At 35.1% G+C, this 19,280-nt stretch overlaps 2 protein-coding genes across 2 annotated transcripts; both read right to left on the reverse strand.

Moving 5' to 3' along the window:
• Positions 1 to 596: 596 nt before the first annotated feature.
• LOC123699264 lies at positions 597 to 1,097 on the reverse strand. The gene has a single exon (XM_045646184.1). The coding sequence runs from the start codon at positions 1,095 to 1,097 to the stop codon at positions 597 to 599; it is 501 nt and encodes a 166-aa protein (XP_045502140.1).
• A 3,192-nt stretch (positions 1,098 to 4,289) lies between these two features.
• LOC123699370 (WD repeat-containing protein 89) lies at positions 4,290 to 18,921 on the reverse strand. The gene is made up of 7 exons (XM_045646309.1): positions 18,676 to 18,921; positions 18,352 to 18,575; positions 12,798 to 12,973; positions 6,489 to 6,752; positions 5,625 to 5,716; positions 4,973 to 5,075; positions 4,290 to 4,457 (listed from the first exon to the last, which is right to left on the reverse strand). Exons 1-7 carry the CDS (start codon positions 18,822 to 18,824, stop codon positions 4,326 to 4,328), a joined length of 1,140 nt encoding a protein of 379 aa, XP_045502265.1. The 5' UTR covers positions 18,825 to 18,921; the 3' UTR covers positions 4,290 to 4,325.
• Between the last annotated feature and the right edge of the window lie 359 nt (positions 18,922 to 19,280).

The following is a 19,280-nucleotide window of genomic DNA, read 5'->3' on the forward strand; positions in this document are numbered from 1 at the left end:
CCCTGCTTTAATAAACATAATAAACGAACAGAAAAATAATCTATGATTAATCCTTCATACTACATATTCTATTCTATTCCATGGCAGTCTGCTACTGCTAAACTTCTAAAAAGCTTATAAAATCTTAATTTTCACATTGAGTAATCAGAAATGAAGTCGGATAATATAAGAGGAAAGATTTGTATTTTTGTAGTATTATTTCAACTCAAAAAGTACGAGACCGATTTCACAAATTATTTTTGACTTCAGAAAGCTGTAATGCAAAACTAGACAAAGGCTAGGTATAACATCTTTTTATAGAAAATTAAGATCCCAAGAATTTGCTTAGAAAAATACAACCAATCCTGGTTCGTCTTAAAAAAATTAGGTGTAGAGGGGTTGTGAACTCAAAGACTATTCGGATCGTAATGATTTTATTTGCACACAATACCCGTATTTATACAAAAATCGACCAAAAACAAAACAAATCAGAATTCTAATTTTGAAATTGAAATTTAGAATGCGCTCTGATTATGAAAAAGAATGCGCCGGCTTGTACACAATATGATATACTTATATATATTATACTCTATGCATGTCTCCCATAGTGTCCCCCCTCAAGCGAAGCGAACATTTTTCTTGACGACGCGTCCACTTCTTGTAGTGTAGTGACGTGCCTTGTCCGGGTTGTAGTCTGTAGCAGGCACTGACGACGTAGCACTCGTAGGTGTAGGTGTAGATGCTACTGCTGTGCTTGCCATACCTTCAACCTCTTCGTTTAATTTAATATATGCAGGCTTGAGTCTGTCAATTGATACTACTGTAGTCCGAAGTGGTAACTGTATTTGGTAGTACTTGTTGTAGCGCTTCAGCACTTCATAAGGGCCGTCATACGGCGGAGTGAGTGGTGCTCGAACTGTATCGTTCCGTATGAATACATGAGTACACGTAGACAAATCCTTGTAAATAAATGTTGCTCGATTTGCGGGGGATCGTTTAGTCGGTGTGAGTATAGCCATAGTTTCTGTCAGGCGTTTCACGTAGTCAGCGTCTTCAATACCCGTCCGTGTAGGCACGAAGAAATCGGAGGGCATGCGCAGTGTAGTGCCGTAGGTCATCATAGCTGGACTCAAGTTGTTATCTTCTCTTATAGCTGTGCGTAAACCCAGCAGTAGGTACTGTCGGTAGTTCGTCTGTCCATTGACAAGTACTGCCGCGAGCTATGAGCGCGGCTTTCATAGTGCGATGCCATCGATGCTTGGTTCGGTAGGCGGTCTCTGTAAAAGATGGTAGCAGCCTGGACTGGATGGAGACGGGGGCCAGCTCGCAGAGCTTTTCTTCATGGTGTTGTTAGTCTTTTTCTTCCATGTTTTCTTTTTGCTCCGTCGGGGTCACCAACTGTAGAGGGGTTGTGAACTCAAAGACTATTCGGATCGTAATGATTTTATTTTTTTTTATTTTTTTTGTATGGTGTTTCTCAATGTTAGCCAGAAGGGCTACTACATTTTAACGCGGACGCGGGGGTGAACTGAAGGTTCACCCTGGTAGCGACATGCACAAGGGCGTCCCCCCTTGACGGGGACCACGAACCTCGGCTTGAGCTGTCGCTTGAGTGGAGGAGGCCAGAAGGGCCCTAATCGGACGGGCGCTCACCCGGGTGGGCGCGGGAACGCGGAACAAGGGACCTCGTCTTCGCCGGCGAAGACGGTGTACGCTTTCTGCTGTGGTGTGTGCGGTGTCGCGGTTTGTTCGACGTTGGGCTTCAATCGCCGAGTCTAGCCGTGCGTTAGCTTTGGTAATATCATCGTCGGAGTCGTCCAAGACATGTCTCGGCCGCCTACGACGATGAGGGTTTCGCGACGTATGCGATGGCCTTTGTCACCAATGGGTTAGGGTGGTTTTTAGCCTTGTCGAAGTAGCGCTTAGACGCTTGCTTCATCCATTGGGCTATGGTGGGGAGTTCTAAGTCCCTATGTAGGTCCACGTTACGCACGAACCAGGGCGCTCCAGTCGCTGTTCTCATGAACCGCGACTGAATCGTCTGGAGCTTGTGTATGGAGCTGGGAGCGCAATGCGCGAAAACTACACTACTATAAGTGAGGATTGGACGGACCACCGTTTTGTAAAGTGTCACCTTATTTCTAAGGGACATTTTACTGCGTCTGTTAATAAGGTAATAGAGCCGGCTCAGAACATAGCTGGCTTTCTTACGGACTGCCTTAATGTGGGCGCTAAATGACATGTGTGCGTCTAGAGTGACGAAAGAATTTGGTGTGCTTTTGCCACGGAATGACTTGGCCATAGAGTTTGACACTATCTATGGCCTCGGGGCCGCCGCGCCTGAAGAGCACGGCGGCGCTCTTGTCGGGGTTCACAGTGATACCCCATTTGCGAAACCATTTGCCTAATGCATCGGTCGCGGATTGTAGGAGTGGATGATTTTATTTGGACACAATACCCGTATTTATACAAAAATCGACCAAAAACAAAACCAATCAGAATTCTAATTTAATTTTTTAATTTTTTATTAATTTTTTTTTATCGCATTCTCTTCAAAAATAAAGTTTAATACTATAGACCCATTCATTAATTATCAGCATCTACAAAAAAAAAAAAAACTGCTCGAGGGCAAGGTTGTGGTCAAGCGTTCCCTATTTAACTAAGTTCCCTATTAAACTAACATGAGGCGAAATCGCGTTTCGCATGAAAATGAAAGGAAAAAAAAAATACAGATCAAATTCAGACTATATTATCACAAACAATGTTCAGTTATAGGTACGTTCTATGTATAAATTCTTAACAAATTAACCATTTCATATTTAATACAATTTCAATACCTGTTGAGTACCTACAATAATTACAATTATTATAGATTCTTTAAGCATGCTTTTAATAGCTCACGCAAAAACCAAGCACCGCTGAGCCGTTTCCACGAGCTGTGCTAAGCGAGGCGAGGTAAATGAATCTATAAAAACGCATTACCTACGCACGCTAAGACGCACGCACATAATATCTTCGCACATCTCTGGTGGAATCGCAGCCTTAGACTCGATTTTGACCTGGTAGTTTTGTACACTTATTTATCAAGGATTGGGGACAATACAATAATTTCTTGAGTGCAACCGTGATTTTTCGGTCTCTTAAACTATGTTAATTTTTAAAGAACTCTTAAATTATTAAAAAAAATTTCAATTTACTAGAACTACTTTTTTTCAATTGAGAATCGAACTTTACAATATGTGGTATCCTGCGACTCACGGCACCCTAGGTGAAATTAGCCTAAAAGCAACTGAAAAAGAAATTGGTCACCCATCCAATTTCTGACCGTGACAACCGTTGCTTGCCATCGATTTTTAATATTTTTTTGTTATATTGGCTACACATCATAACTAAAGAATTCAAACTATCGCGGTTCATGAGATAAAGCTTGGTGACAGACGGACGGACAGACAAATAGACAGATGGACAGCGAAGTCTTAGTAATAGGGTCCTGTTTTACCCTTTAGGTACGGAACCCTAAAACTACTAAGGTATCTTGCTCTTTTATATAGCTGAAATAAATTTATCTATGTTTCGCTGTGATTTTTCGGAAAGTTACTGGCTACTTTTCTATCTGCGACCGCGTAAATTAATACGTTGTCAATTCAGGTTCGTTTAATAGACACTACGTTAATAGGCAATACGGAGATGCGGTCAACGTTTTAACGTGTTAAACTGTTAAATGATTATAGACGGCTCACGGCATTACATCTTAAGCGAAATAATAATAGTTTAAAAAAATTAAAAAACACGCTTTTTATAGAAAACCGAATTAAAAAATAGAAAATTTTATCAAATTAGTGTATTGTCATCGGTCCTCAATAAATCTACAAAGTTTGAACGAAATCTAGCCGTTTAAAGTGGGTCAAAATCGCGCCCAAAGAAGTCGGTTACAAACATACAAACATACAGGTGAAGCTAGTATAAAGCGTGTAAAAACGGTAGTCGTTTATTTGAACACATCAGAGGGTTTTAAGGGTTTTAGCGCCCGCTTTAATCGATGTTGGCTATGTTAAAGACGATATTCCTTATTCTTGTAATGCTTGTACTTTAAAATAATATCTCAAAGATATATTTTTAACGATTCTTTTTTTATTACTTGTGTAGTTGGGTACATTTCAATAAAAAAGAAAAAAAAATTGAATTTGTTTTAACTGTTTCAGTGTATAGGATACATCTCAAATGGAGTGCTACAAGGTTCATATTTAGGTCCTATGGTATTCATAACTTATGTTAATCATGAAATAGGTGATATAATAAAAATAACTAAATAGGATTCTATACATTTATTGGCTATATTTAAACAATTAATACGGTCGGTGCCTGTGCTCGTGCTGTCGGTTGTTGATCTTGCAGTCAGTGGGTTTGGTCTCTGATGTGACGTCAGTCTTCCACACGCTTATAAGACCAGATTCTCCCGTTGTGATCATTAAATCTCTCTGTATAAAGAAAATATATATATATATTATGTTTAATAATAAAAAAATACATTGAGTGGCACTCGAGTACTGCCGCGGTAAAGCTATTACATAGCATCGTATCGCTGTGCCGGTTGGAGTGGGGGGTGTTAGGTTTTTTCGTTACGGAATTTTTACATTCGGTCGCCACGCTCTTTATTTTTTATACATATTTAATTCTTTAAGTTTGTAAAATCACATTTCTTGATAGAGAATAAAGTCTCTTTTAACTAAATTCTAAATCGCGCAAGTGATAACGCACCATACACTGTATAGGAATACTAATATAATAAAGCTGAAGAGTTTGTTTGTTTGTTTGAACGCGCTAATCTCAGGAACTACTGGTCCGATTTGAAAAATTATTTCGGTGTTAGATAGAATTCATCGAGGATTGAGGAAGGCTATAGGCTATACATATATCATCACACTATGACCAACAGGAGCGGAGCAATGCGGGTGAACCCGCGGAGAACAGCTAGTAGGAATATAAAACTTACAGCACTATCATAATGGCAGCAGCGGACCACTTGCTTGTTCTTGTTGAAGTCGGTCGCGGGCTGTAGGCGCTTGTCCGATATCGTCAGTGAGCGTAGTACGTTGCTAGAAAATTAAATAATTAGAGTTTTAATAATTGAAACACATTTTTTATGGTTTAATGGCATTAATATTCTTATAAATATTTTAAAGAGATTCGAATTTCAAGTGTCCATAAACATAAATCATGATCACGTTTTTTTCTAAATTTTGACCGATATGCTAAAATTTATTTCCTGTAAGTACAGTTTGTTTGTTTGAAATTAAAATTTCGGGAAAAGGTAAGCATTGAAAATTTATTTTTTATTCGAAAGATTTTTAAAGAATCGGTAGATACGAAAGAAACCGCATGGTTCAGCTTGGTTATTGTGATGAATGAAAAAATAGTAAGGCGAAAGACGCAAGTTCGATTAGGTTTTTTATAAACACCAGCCCCCCTAGCCAAGTGGCTTTCTGTTAGCGTAGCGTTCAATAGAATAGACTATTCTGCGTTTTTGAATTGTGGTATCCAGAATTTATTAATAAAGAATCAAATTAGTTCAAAATAAAAATTCCCCATACATTCAAAAGTTACAGGATACACTTTTAAGATAAGTTATTGATCAAATCACTAACCCTTCCCCGGCATGTGAGCCAGCGAGCAGGCAGTGCGTGTTGTCGGACAGACTGAACGTGTCCACTAAGTAGCACTCGTCGTCTCGGCTCCTCTGGAATATCAAATAATATTCTACATTAAACACTCTAATAGATTTTATTTCCCATAAATTTTGTACTTTCGCATTCAAACATTACACATACAATAAAAATACAGTGATAGCCTTTACTAAACAATGACTACTCGAGGACTACTGCAACTTCGTTCTCACTTTAACCTTAGGTCCTTAGAAATTGTTTTTTTAATTTAGTTTCGCTTCCAGTAAATTAAAGCAGTTATATTAACTATCACCAAAAAGTTATATCCTACCTTCTAATACACACACACACACACACACACACACACACACACACACACACACACACACACACACACACACACACAAATAATATAGAGCACACGTATAGAGGGAAACTCGGATTAACACGCAGGATAGGTTTTATCCTGGAAATCCCATGGGAGCGGGAACCATGCGAGTTTTTCTGAAAACGCGGGCGAAGCCGCAGGCAGAAAGCTAGTATGTATATTATAAACAGTATATCTGATACCCTTTTAGACAAATCCACTAAATGGGTTTGATGATACTTAGCAGTGCTCTTATTTATTTATAACACTTTATTGCACAAACAGAAATTAGGACAAAATAACATTAAAATACAAAAGAAAGGCATAGTTTGTACAAGAGGCGGCCTTATAGCAGCAATCTCTACCAGGCAACCTGATGGGAAAGGAAATGTATGAAGTTAATGGGATAGTGCAAAAATAAGAAAAAATAAGAACATGTAGCAGAGCAAGTAAAAAAACCATTAAAAAAACTTGAATACCTTAATATTCCTAGCCACTTTATCCCGTCCATACTCTTTCACCATATCCCCCGTGGTGGTATTCCACAGCTGCAGATCATTGGACTGCGTGATGCAGCTGATCTTCTCCCCATCCAACCAGGTGATCTTCTCCACCGAGTTCTCAACATTGAGAGAATATGCTAGGGCCTCGTCTTCTTGCTGTTCCACGAGGTTGAATACGTTTATGAGCCCGTCGGAACTTCCCGATGCTAGCACTGTGTTTGTGTTGGGCTTGAATTTTACCTATAATGGTTGAGGTTTTAGATATAAAAGTAAATTACATATATATTTATTGTAATGTTAAAGTATTTTTTATCTATACTAATATTATAAAGAGGAAAAGTTTGTAATTATGTATGTATGTATGGTTTTCACGCGTAAACCTCTGAACTGATTTTGATCAAATTTGGCACAGACAATCTTTAGACCCTGAGAAAGAACATAGGCTACTTTTTATTGCGAAATATGTACCACGGGCGAAGCCGGGGCGGACCGCTAGTTTATTATACACTAGCTGTTGCCCGCGACTTCGTCCGCGATTACGTCGTTTTTCGTCATTCGTCGTATAAAAAAAATACGTGACACTTTATTTTTGAATGTTCTTAATTATTGTCTCTTATAAAATTTAACTACATTAAAATTGAACACTGATAAGAAAATCTTAAAATCTAAAGACAACATGAATGAATGTGATTTAAATTCTACATTACTTAGTATTTCAAATAATAATCTAAATTAAATGTAGATTAACAGTTTGAGCGCACCATTATAGAATATGTACCTAAGTATTAAATTACGTCAGTATACATAGTAACTTTACTAAAAACACGATGACTTTCTTTCGCGCTCGGTACCACAAACTAAGCATGTTTGTGGTACGTGGCCCGCGTCACTTGACCCCCCGCGAGTTCCCCTCCGTTGCTATGCGAAAATACATTCGTTGCTCTACTGTAGGAAAAATTGTAATACTGTGGCCTGGGCGTTATAACACGTCCAGGGAGTTCCTGAGTGCCGATATCACCATCTTGAGGAAAAGCTTCTAATGTCGATTTAAAACTGCATACATACGAATTAACCTGTTCTAAAATAATTGTGAAATGAGTTCAGTTTTAAATTTGAGAAATATTGATTTCTTGTATTCCACTATTCGTTGTAGTCGAATACAAAATATATTTAAACAAACTTACGTTGGCCTTCAGGCAAAAGGGATCCTATCAAATGGTAAACTTGACCTTGTATCTTAAAAGTAAGCATGAAAGGACCTTCTGATAATTATTGAGCACCAAAGGATCATTTGAAACGCACTACTATAAGAGCGAATATTGTCTAATAACAGTTTAGATTGCACAGTATGTTCCTCTAAAAGTAGTGATTTCAAAGGTTCCGGTGTATCTTCAAACGAAAGCCGTCTCCTTACTCCACTTTAAAGCATGTAAAGCATGCAAAGAACATACTACGTTAATATCGCCTATACAGAAGATGATCTGTAATAAATTGTGAGGTTATAAGCAAACCCACTTTTATATATTTTGTCGGACCACACCACCGAATTCGTAGATTGTTTACCTCTAAGTCATCAAGACTATGACGAAATCGTCTGCAGTAAGACGGGCCTCTCGCTATTCGTCCGTTTTCAGAGACTGAATAATTTCAATTCTTAATCTTTCATTAAACAAATATTAATCGTTCTTGTCTCAAATAATTGTAATATTCGCGTCCCTACTCTAGTCATTGCTTATGCTCATGTTCATCTTCAAGAGATCGAATAATATTATGATACACCCTATCATTTGTCAAACGGTCTTCATATTGAGTAAAGTTTCAGATTCTCGAGATAAAATATGACTGTCGTGATCAGTAGTGAGACGTAATTCCCTCTCAGTGAGGGTTTCGGTCTAACGGGATAATAGGGGAAACCGGGTTTGTTTGTCTCACGGGTTGGTTGTCACAGCGGTCTTAACACAAAACTGAACTATCGAATAAGTCTGTTGAAAAGCGTGGCAAAAGCGATACAGTGACAACGCTGTCCCCACTTCGCGTCAGACCGCCCCGATCTGCCGTGAGGGCCTTTTTTTTTAGTGGGGAAATCTTGCATAGATACCCACGGCCTCCGGGGAAGAGGCCGTGGGTTATGTCGGATTCCTACCGACCAAAACCCCACTGTGTTCCGTCGAGCCGCATCAACGACAGGGCCACGGGTATGTGTAGAATTCATCCGTGACTGCCGTGAGGGCCTCACAAGTGTTTATAGTTTTCGCACAGATTTTTAATGATGACCGAATATGGTCCTCATAACATCACCATCAGAAAAAAGGAAATATTTTTAATTGTGAAAAAATATTAATATGATTAACACTATTTTAACATAAAATATTATAAGTCTGTGAGTGTGTAAAAAAAGACGGGTTGCACTCCGGGAGTGCCGGCAGAAGTGAAAACTTGATTATTAACGTTCAGCATGTTTGATATTTTGGAATGGTAGGTATCTGTCTTACGCATGGAATATAAGGGCTAAAAAAACTAACATCCGTCTTACGCTTTTTCGATGGTCATGTGTCCTGACGCGAGTTTAAGATTTTATACCCAACGCCGCTAAAAAAGTTTTCACTTCAATAAATCCAGCTAATAACACATCAAACTTATATCTATAATTAGGTATACGACATGAAAATATATTAATTACCAAGCAATAATAATACAGATAAATACTGAACATAAGTATAATAGTTAGTATTAAGTAGTATTAGTTAAAATATACTTTGACTGTTAGTCAAAGTTTATTTTTACTAACAACATGTAAATGAAGAAGAAATAATAATTACCAACGAACTAACCTTTTCTATACCTAATACTTAACACGGCACATTTTTCAAATTATCTTGCTCAACTCTGCTCAAAAATTTGAGGGTTTTGTTGGAACTTTAATGTGTCAAAACTATGATATATCTAAACTACGATACTACTTGAAATAACTTGCATGCGGAAATGCTCATTACAATTGTGAATCTAAAGAATAACTAACAACATACTATTCAATTTTATTGAGCTGATGAATATCTTTTGCCTGGAAGAGATCACCGTCTCCTAATAAATATACTGTGTTTTCTTATAAAATCTTTACATAATTTATTTTATTTAGTAGTTTAGTTTTTGTTATTTTTATGTAAAAATGAGCTTGAGCAATGAGCTTATACATATTTGGCAAAAGTATACATAAATTTTTTATAATTTCAGGACCGCAACTTAAATGGGGCGCTCGGAAAATATGCCTATGGGTTATTAATAGAGAAATGATACACAACAAAGTTATGTTGGATCCATTTTATTTATAAATAATGAAAATTATATATTTATAAAATATAAAACATATTAGTTATGTAAAATGATTAAAAATAAATAAATGAAGCAACTACGATTCAAAGAAAACATCTTTTTCAGTGTGAAAATGCCAATAGCAATCCTGGATGATGAACTGTATATCATGTACTCTGATCCCAGTACGGTCGGTACCTCGATAGCCATAACGATAAATATTATAGTCAGATAACCGCAAAGTCAAAATAAAAACATTACTTGTACAGTTGTGAGTGCAAAATTTACGTTTCATTTGGCAATAACATTTTTTCGGTACTAAAACGTAGTAGTTTGATATGTGGCTGGCTGCCCCTCCTCTCCTTCCTGAAAAATATCCTCCAAAATTTCCCGAGATACTTCCAATGATTGAACCATTATGATTAACACTATTATTGATATTGATCAATGATTGAACCATTGGACGTTGGACATTAACTTCAGTCAAAAATTAACGAAGCGGATGATTACTAATTTCCACATAATCCTCGCTGCCACTATCTTTATCATCAAATCATCAATTTTCAAGTGGTGTTGTAAAATTGTCAGCAGAAATCGTCTTCCAAAGGCGATATAATTTTATGAGCATTGAATCTGTAAATAAAAAAATCAAAAGTTAACTGTAAATCTATAAAAAAAGCTACTTACAAATAAAATTTTATCAAAAACTACTGTTCCCAATGCACCTCAAAATCTTGTAAAAGTCATATATAAAAAAAGAATTCATCAATTCATCATTTTATTATTTCATTCAAAAAGTGTAATAATATAATACCAACAAAACACATGAATTGCTATCATTATAAAAAAATAAATACCTGTATGTAACAACTTACCTTTAGTGGGAACACATGATGGTGAAAATTCACAAAACACTAAGATTGCATTTTGATATTTTTGGTTTTATGGCATTCAATAGTCAAAAGTCGATTTCTCTGTCCCTATGTCCCTTTGTATGCTTAAATCTTTAAAACTACGCAACGGATTTTGATGCGGTTTTTTAAATAAATAGACTAATTCAAGAGCAAGGTATATAATTTATTAGGTTTTAGACAAAGCGGGCGAAGCCGCGGGCGGTAAGCTAGTAAATTTATAAAACACGAAGATTTTTAAAATTGTAACTAATGAACACAATCAATATTAGATTAATTACTGTAGATAATGGTGTCTAGTTTTACTTAAAATAATAAACATCTACCCTCACTTTAAAAAAATGTAGTATATTTATTATTTACACGAAATATACCTTATAGGGAAGGGAAGATATGGGTTAAAGAGTTAAATAAATAACATGATTATATTTAAATTATTAATTTTCAACAGTGTATTCAGTAGTGTTAACATGTAAATTGATTTGATTTTTACGAAATCTCATAGATGGCGCTGTTACAAAATTAACATTATACAACTTACATTCTTTAAACTATGTTTCTCTTCCCAAGTTACTTAAATGGCATAATTTTTATAGTTTCAATCTAGATATTGTCAAACAACATTTATATGTGCGTCATTTAATTATTAATTTCCAATAGTTAATGTGTGTTTGATTTTTATAACACTGGCTATAGATGGCGCTGTTTCAAATTTGTCTTTATACTGCTAAGATTCATTTAACTGTTTCTCTGCCAAAATTACATAAATGACGTAGTTTTTATAGTGTAAAGGTAGATAATAGCATGGCTTACTCAAAAACAACATTTAAACATGAGTCTTTACGCTGTCGTAGTACACGGAATATGTAAGAAAAATAAAGGTTCACAGCTCCTCCCCCGTAGGTGATAGCTTGATAATATGTAGCCTATAGCCTCACCCGACCTGTTAGTAATATTCATGCAAAATTTGAAGTCAATCTATGCAGTACTTTTCGAGATTAGCCCAGACAAACATACAGACAAACAGACAAACAGACAAACAGACAAACAGACAAAAATTCTAAAAACTATGTTTTTGGCTTCTATATCGATTATAGATCACGGCCCAAGTATTCTTTTAAAAAAATATTCAATGTACAGTTTTGACTTTCCTACGATTTTATTATATGTATAGATTTATGCTTCAAGAATGAATTGTGAAAGTTTAGTTAAATTTTGTTGATGTAGAATCTCTATATTCTAAAAAAGTGAAGTCCCATGTCCCTTTTTTTTTCCGCGTCTCAACCGGGATTCGAACCCAGGACCCCTCGGTTCTACGCTCACGCGTCAGCCACTGTACCAAGGAGGCGGTCTAGGGTCTAGGAGACTATATCATAAAACTGATGTAAAAATAAATGTTTGGATTATGAAGAATAGATCATTTCTAATCTATCCGACTTTAAACAACTGATCAGGTTTTTTGTTCACTTTACCCATTGAGCCCCAAGCGGCCTTATAGGTCCATGACACAATAGATTTTCTATTGTGTCTATGATTCCGGGGCCTGAGTTATTACGGGCTAGGGCATACATACAACTTTTAGTTGAACAACTATTTTGTTGTGTCTCATAAGTATATAGCAATATATGAACGCATGCATACTGCAACTCGATAGTTGATCGATAAAATAGTCAAAGAAGAGATTTGTTCGGATATAAGACTGAAATCAATTGTATGCGCACCTCCATCTACTAAAGCCTAAACAATTAATTTATGTGGAATTCAAGAGACTAAACAGTATAGTCAATTCAAAAATTGAATGTATGAGCCATCCCTTAGTGCCCTTACGCACTAGCGGTTAACCGCGGGGGCGGCTAACCGCGCGGTTAGCCGCTTTCCCATTTTAATATGCAACCGCTTTACAATCATAAGCGGTTGCATATTAAAATGGGAAAGCGGCTAACCGCGCGGTTAGCCGCACCCGCGGTTAACCGCTAGTGCGTAAGGGCACTTAAGTTATTGAATAGCTCACATAATCCTATTAAATTTAGTATCACCCTTTATTCCTGTGTAATATTTATAATACCTGGGTAACATCATCAGTATGGCTCTCCCAATATCCACCAAGAGGGTCGGCAGATCTTGGGTCCCAGAACACAATGTAGGAGTCCTCCTTCACCAGCTGGCTGCCGCTGCAGAACACGTTGCCTATGTCTGATATATCCATACACTCGTAGGGACGTATCTGACAGTCTGATTCCTCTGAAAATAATGATGTACAAGTTTTGTTGAAAATTATTTATCTATACATATAATAAAATCGTAGGAAAGTCAAAACTGTACATTGAATATTTTTTTAAAAGAATACTTGATCCATGATCTATAATCGATATAGAAGCCAAAAACATAGTTTTTATAATTTTTGTCTGTTTGTCTGTATGTATTTCCGAGCTAATCTCAGAAAGTACTGCATAGATTTACTTCAAATTTTGCATGAATATTCCTTAGAGGTCGGGTGAGGATAGTTTATACATATTATCATGATATCACCTTCGGGGGAGGAGCTGTGAACCTTTATTTTTCTTACCTATTCTGTGTACTACGACAGCGTACAATCTAAAGACTCATGTTTAAATGTTGGTTTCGAGTAAGCCATGCTATTATCTAGCTTTACAAAATAAAAACTATGTCATTTACATAATTTGGGCAGAGGAACAGTTAAATGAATCTTAGCAGTATAAAGACAAATTTGAAACAGCGCCATCTATGAAGTGTTATAGAAATCAAACACACGTTAACTACTGGAAATTAATAATCAAATGACGCATATATAAATGTTGTTTGACAATATCTAGATTGACACTATAAAAATTATGCCATTTAAGTAACTTGGGAAGAGAAACATAGTTTAAAGAATGTAAGTTGTATAATGTTAATTTTGTAACAGCGCCATCTATGAGATTTCGTAAAAATCAAATCAATTTACATGTTTACACTACTGAACACAATGTTAGTAAAAATGAATAATTTAAATATAATTATGTAATTTATTTATTTAACTCTTTAACCCATATCTTCCGTTCCCTATAAGATATATATTTCGTGTAAATAATAAATGTACTACATTTTTTTTAAAGTGAGGGTAGATGTTTATTATTTTAAGTAAAACTAGACACCATTATCTACAGTTAATCTAATGATTGTGTTCATTAGTTTCAATTTTAAAAATCTTCGTGTTTTATAAATTTACTAGCTTACCGCCCGCGGCTTCGTCCTCTTTGTCTAAAACCTAATAAATTATATACTAAAACCTTCCTCTTGAATCAGTCTATCTATTAAAAAAACCGCATCAAAATCTGTTGCGAAGTTTTAAAGATTTAAGCATACAAAGGGACATAGGGACATAGGGACAGAGAAAGCGACTTTTTTATACTATGTAGTGATATTTATAAAGCAATTGAATGCCATAAAACCAAAAATATCAAATGCAATCTTCATGTTTTGTGAATTTTCACAATCATGCGTTCCCACAAAAGGTAAGTTGTTACTTATAGGTATTTATTTTTTATAATGATAGCAATTCATGTTTTTTGTTGGTATTATACGTATTATACCTATTACACTTTTAGAATGAAATAATAAAATGATGAATTCTTTTATTATTTTGAGGTGCATTGGGAACAGTAGTTTTTGATAAAATTTTATTTGTAAGTAGCTTTTTTTATAGATTTACAGTTAACTTTTGATTTTTTTATTTACAGATTCAATGCTCATAAAATTATATCGCCTTTGGAAGACGATTTCTGCTGATATTTTTACTACACCACTTGAAAATTGATGATTTGATGATAAAGATAGTAGCAGCGAGGATTAAGTGGAAATTAGTAATCATCCGCTTCGTCAATTTTTGACTGAAGTTAATGTCCAACGTCCAATGGTTCAATCATTCGAAGTATCTCGGGAAATTTTGAGGATATTTTTCAGGAAGGAGAGGAGGGGCAGCCAACCACATATCAAACTACTACGTTTTAGTACCGAAAAAAATGTTATTGCCAAATGAAACGTAAATTTTGCACTTACAACTTTACAAGTAATGTTTTTATTTTGACTTTGCGGTTATCTGATTATAATATTTGTCGTTATGGCTGTCGATGTACCGACCGTACTGGGATCAGAGTACATGATATACAGTTCATCATCCAGGATTGCTAAGAGCATTTTCACACTGAAAAAGATGTTTTCTTTGAATCGTAGTTGCTTCATTTATTTATTTTTAATCATTTAACATAATATGTTTTATATTTTATAAATATATCATTTTCATTATTTAAGTAGATAAAATAAATTATGTAACGGTTTTATAAGAAAACACATTATATTTATTAGGCGACGGTGATTTCTTCCAGACAAAAGATATTCATCAGCTCAATAAAATTGAATAGTATGTTGTTAGTTATTCTTTAGATTCTGAATTGTAATGAGCATTTCCGCATGCAAGTTGTATCGTAGTTTAGATATATCATAGTTTTTACATAATATTAAAGTTCCAACAAAACCCTAAAATTTTTGAGTAGAGTTGAGCAAGATAATTTGAAAAATGTGCCGTGTTAAGTATTATAGAAAAGGTTAGTTCGTTGTTAATTATTATTTCTTCTTCATTTACATGTTGTTAGTAAAAATAAACTTTGACTAACAGTCAAAGTATATTTTAACTAATACTACTTAATATCTATTATACTTATGTTCAGTATTTATCTGTATTATTATTGCTTGACAATTAATATATTTTCATGTCGTATACCAAATTATAAACATAAGTTTGATGTGTAATTAGCTGGATTTATTTTTACACACTCACAGACTTATATTTTATGTTAAAAGAGTGTTAATAGTGTAAATCATAATATATTTTTTCACAATTAAAAATAATCCTTTTTTCTGATGGTGTTGGCATTGAATTAAACGGCGCTGTCGTTTCGTTCACAAAAAGTGATGTTACGAGGAGCATATTCGGTTCTCATATCATAAAAAAATCTTTGCGAAAACAATAAACACGTGTGAGGCCCTCATGGCAGATCGGGGCGGTCTGACGCGAAGTGATGACAGCGTTGTCACTGTATCGCTCTTGCCACGCTGGTCAACAGACTTATTCGATAGTTCAGTTTTGTATTAAGACCGCTGCGCGCTGTGACAACCAACCCGTGAGACAACCAAACCCGGTCTCCCCTACTATCCCGTGAGACCGAAACCTTCAGTGAGAGGGTATGACGTCTCACAGCATCGCAAACGGCATATTGTACTATCCCGTAAGACCGAAACCCTCACTGAGAGGGAATTACGTCTCACTACTGATCACGACAGTCATATTTTATCTCGAGAATCTGAAACTTTACTCAATATGAAGACCGTTTGACAAATGATAGGGTGCATCATAATATTATTCGATCTCTTGAAGATGAACATGAGCATAAGCAATGACTAGAGTAGGGACGCGAATATTACAATTATATGAGACAAGAACGATTAATAAGTTTGTTTAATGAAAGATTAAGAATTGAAACTATTCGGTCTCTGGAAACGTACGAATAGCGAGAGGCCCGTCTTACTGCAGACAGATTTCGTCATAGTCTTAATGACTTGAGGTAAACAATCTACGAATTCGGTGGTGTGGTCTGACAAATATAAAAGTGGGTTTGCTTATAACCTCACAATTAATTACAGATCATCTTCTGTATATGCGATATTAACGTAGTATGTTCTTTTTGTAATGCTTTGAGGTGTAGTAAGGAGTCGGCTTTCGTTTGAAGATACACCGCAACCTTTGAAATCACTACATTTAGAGGAACATACTGTGCAATGTAAACTGTTATTAGACAATATTCGCTCTTATAGTAGTGCGTTTCAAATGATCCTTTGGTGCTCAATAATTATCAGAAGGTCCGTTCATGCTTACTTTTAAGATACAAGGTCAAGTTTACCATTTGATAGGATCCCTTTTGCCTGAAGGCCAACCTAAGTTTGTTTAAATATATTTTGTATTCGACTACAACGAATAGTGGAATATAAGAAATCAATATTTCTCAAATAAAACTGAACTCATTTCACAATTTTAGAGCAGGTTAATTCGTATGTATGCAGTTTTAAATCGACATTAGAAGCTTTTCCTCAAGATGGTGATATCGGCACTCAGGAACTCCCTGGACGTGTTATAACATCCAGGCCACAGTATTACAATTTTTCCTACAGTAGGGCGACGAATGTATTTTCGCATAGCAACGGAGGGGAACTCGCGAGTCGCGGGGGGTTAAGTGACGCGGGCCACGTACCACAAACATGCTTAGTTTGTGGTACCGAGCGCGAAAGATAGTCATCGTGTTTTTAGTAAAGTTACTATGTAAACTAACGTAATTTAATACTTAGGTACATATTCTATAATGGTGTGCTCAAACTGTTAATCTACATTTAATTTAGATTATTATTTGATACTAAGTAATGTAGAATCTCTCACGCGTCCTACTTTATAATACAGATTTAGTTACGCGCAAATAACGTGCGTAGGACGTGCGAAGGTTATCACATTCATTCATGTTTTCTTCAGATTTTAAGATTTTCTTATCAGAGTGTTCAATTTTAATGTAGTTAAATTTTATAAGAGACAATAATTAAGAACATTTTAAAATAAAGTGTCACGTATTTTTTTTAAACGACGAATGACGAAAAACGACCTAATCGCGGACGAAGTCGCGGGCAACACCTAGTAATGAATATAGATACAGTAACTTGCTAGCTTTTTTATATGAAGGATTATTTATAAGATATTTAAATACAACTTTTTAAGATGAGAATCATTTAAATGATTGTGTGAAATACAAAATTTAGTTCAATCTTTGTTTTACACAAGTTAACCCATTGAGCCCCAAGCGCCCCGATCGGTCCCAGACACAATAGATTTTCTATTGTGTCTGTGGTCCCGGGGCCTGAGTTACTACGTAAAAAGAATTCACTGATGTGTGATCATTGGTAATAGAAAACATACATACAAATGATAACAGGTGTGATTATCAAAAACATTTTAATTTCCACATTCATTATTTGAGATTTATTTTATAGATATTGTAATTATAGTAGAGCCATTTTAATAGGCAACATTTGACAGTTCAACAAAATTCAACAACGTAACCTAGTAACGACGACATAGAATAACATGATATTTCGTTTTGTTAGAACTGCACATTTGCTTAACTTTTTTCAATTATGATTACAGAATTATAATAATAATGACCGATACAAGTAATTTTAAGATTTCATTTTACTGATAAACCATACTAAACATATTAAACAATTTCTGAATTGAAGAACTGACGTCGCTACAATTTTGTGTCAATTAACCTTTTTTCTTTTTAAATACCAGAGACGTTATTCTGAAAATCGAAATCTGTCATCTAGAATCAAATGCATTGATTACTTGTGAATAAAAATCATCATAAATTAATAAATTCGATTGACAAATGTTACAAAACCGTATCGATTAATTCACTTTAATCGATGTTTTTAAGCAGGTTACCTCTCTTCGAAGATAAAATTGATAGACGTCAAATGTTGCCTATTAAATTGGCTCGACTATAAAAATATATCAATACCTCTATATTCCTGTATACAAGCGCCATTCGCTCTTGTATCCCATAATTTGATCAATCCATCGAGACCGGTCGAAAACAGCAGGAAATCATCAATGGGGTGGAACACCACCTCTGTGAGTGTCTTGTCATGTCCACTCAAGTGACACACCGACCGTAGAGCTGTGTTAGTTAACTCGTATACTTCAATTGTATTGTCTTGTTGACTGACGGCTACTTTTAAAGATCTAAAAGGTTCACAAGCTTCCGTTAATTTATATTATTTTTATTCATAAGAATAAGAATCTTAGTATATAATTAATTTAAAAATAAGATATCCTTACTTACTTTGTAACACTCAATTTATTTATATACGATCTTCTAAGTGTAACTGCAGTTTCGGTTAATAAGTTATATTTCTTACTAAATTGTTGTTCCAGTTCTTCAGCCGATACAATGTCTCGGTCGATTTCATCATTTTCTATGATATCGCTCATTTTTGCATTATATATTCAACTTTTTAATTTAAAAACACGTTTTTACTGTATAAATAATAACAAAACAATGTGTTTTCTAAATTTCAAAAGTCAAAACTGCACATGTCAAAAGCGATCGATTTTTATTATTGCTCTGAAGATTTTTAGCGTAGAGGGATTTTTAGCCATCATTTAGCCATATTGATTTGACAGATGACACATTAAAAAAAAAGTTAGTAATTTTTGGACGAATAAAGCGGCCCATTCTTCCCCCGACTATCATACAAATATGACCGTATAAAAGAATGAGCAGATGGTACAAGAAAAAAAATTAAATTATTTATGAATTTGATATTTAGCATTAGCGCTTTAAATGGCATTCAAATATGTTTTTTAAAGAAAGAATTCAACCCGGCTCGTGATTGAATTATTTCTATTCGTTATTTTTTATTTTATGGCGTTTTATGCACATTTTTT

Source organism: Colias croceus, chromosome 17 (genome assembly GCF_905220415.1).
Source record: "Colias croceus chromosome 17, ilColCroc2.1".
NCBI classification, from domain to species: Eukaryota; Metazoa; Arthropoda; class Insecta; order Lepidoptera; family Pieridae; genus Colias; species Colias croceus.

Bases quoted from the DNA above. Each gene is read 5' to 3' on its own strand.
- LOC123699264 (XM_045646184.1), bottom strand. From the start codon at position 1,097: ATGACCTACGGCACTACACTGCGCATGCCCTCCGATTTCTTCGTGCCT.
- LOC123699370 (XM_045646309.1), bottom strand. From the start codon at position 18,824: ATGAGCGATATCATAGAAAATGATGAAATCGACCGAGACATTGTATCG. The intron at 18,576-18,675 runs GTAAGTAAGGAT...TGAACCTTTTAG, and splicing joins AATAAATTGAGTGTTACAAA to ATCTTTAAAAGTAGCCGTCA. The intron at 4,458-4,972 runs GTAAGTTTTATA...TTCTTTATACAG, and splicing joins GCTGCCATTATGATAGTGCT to AGAGATTTAATGATCACAAC.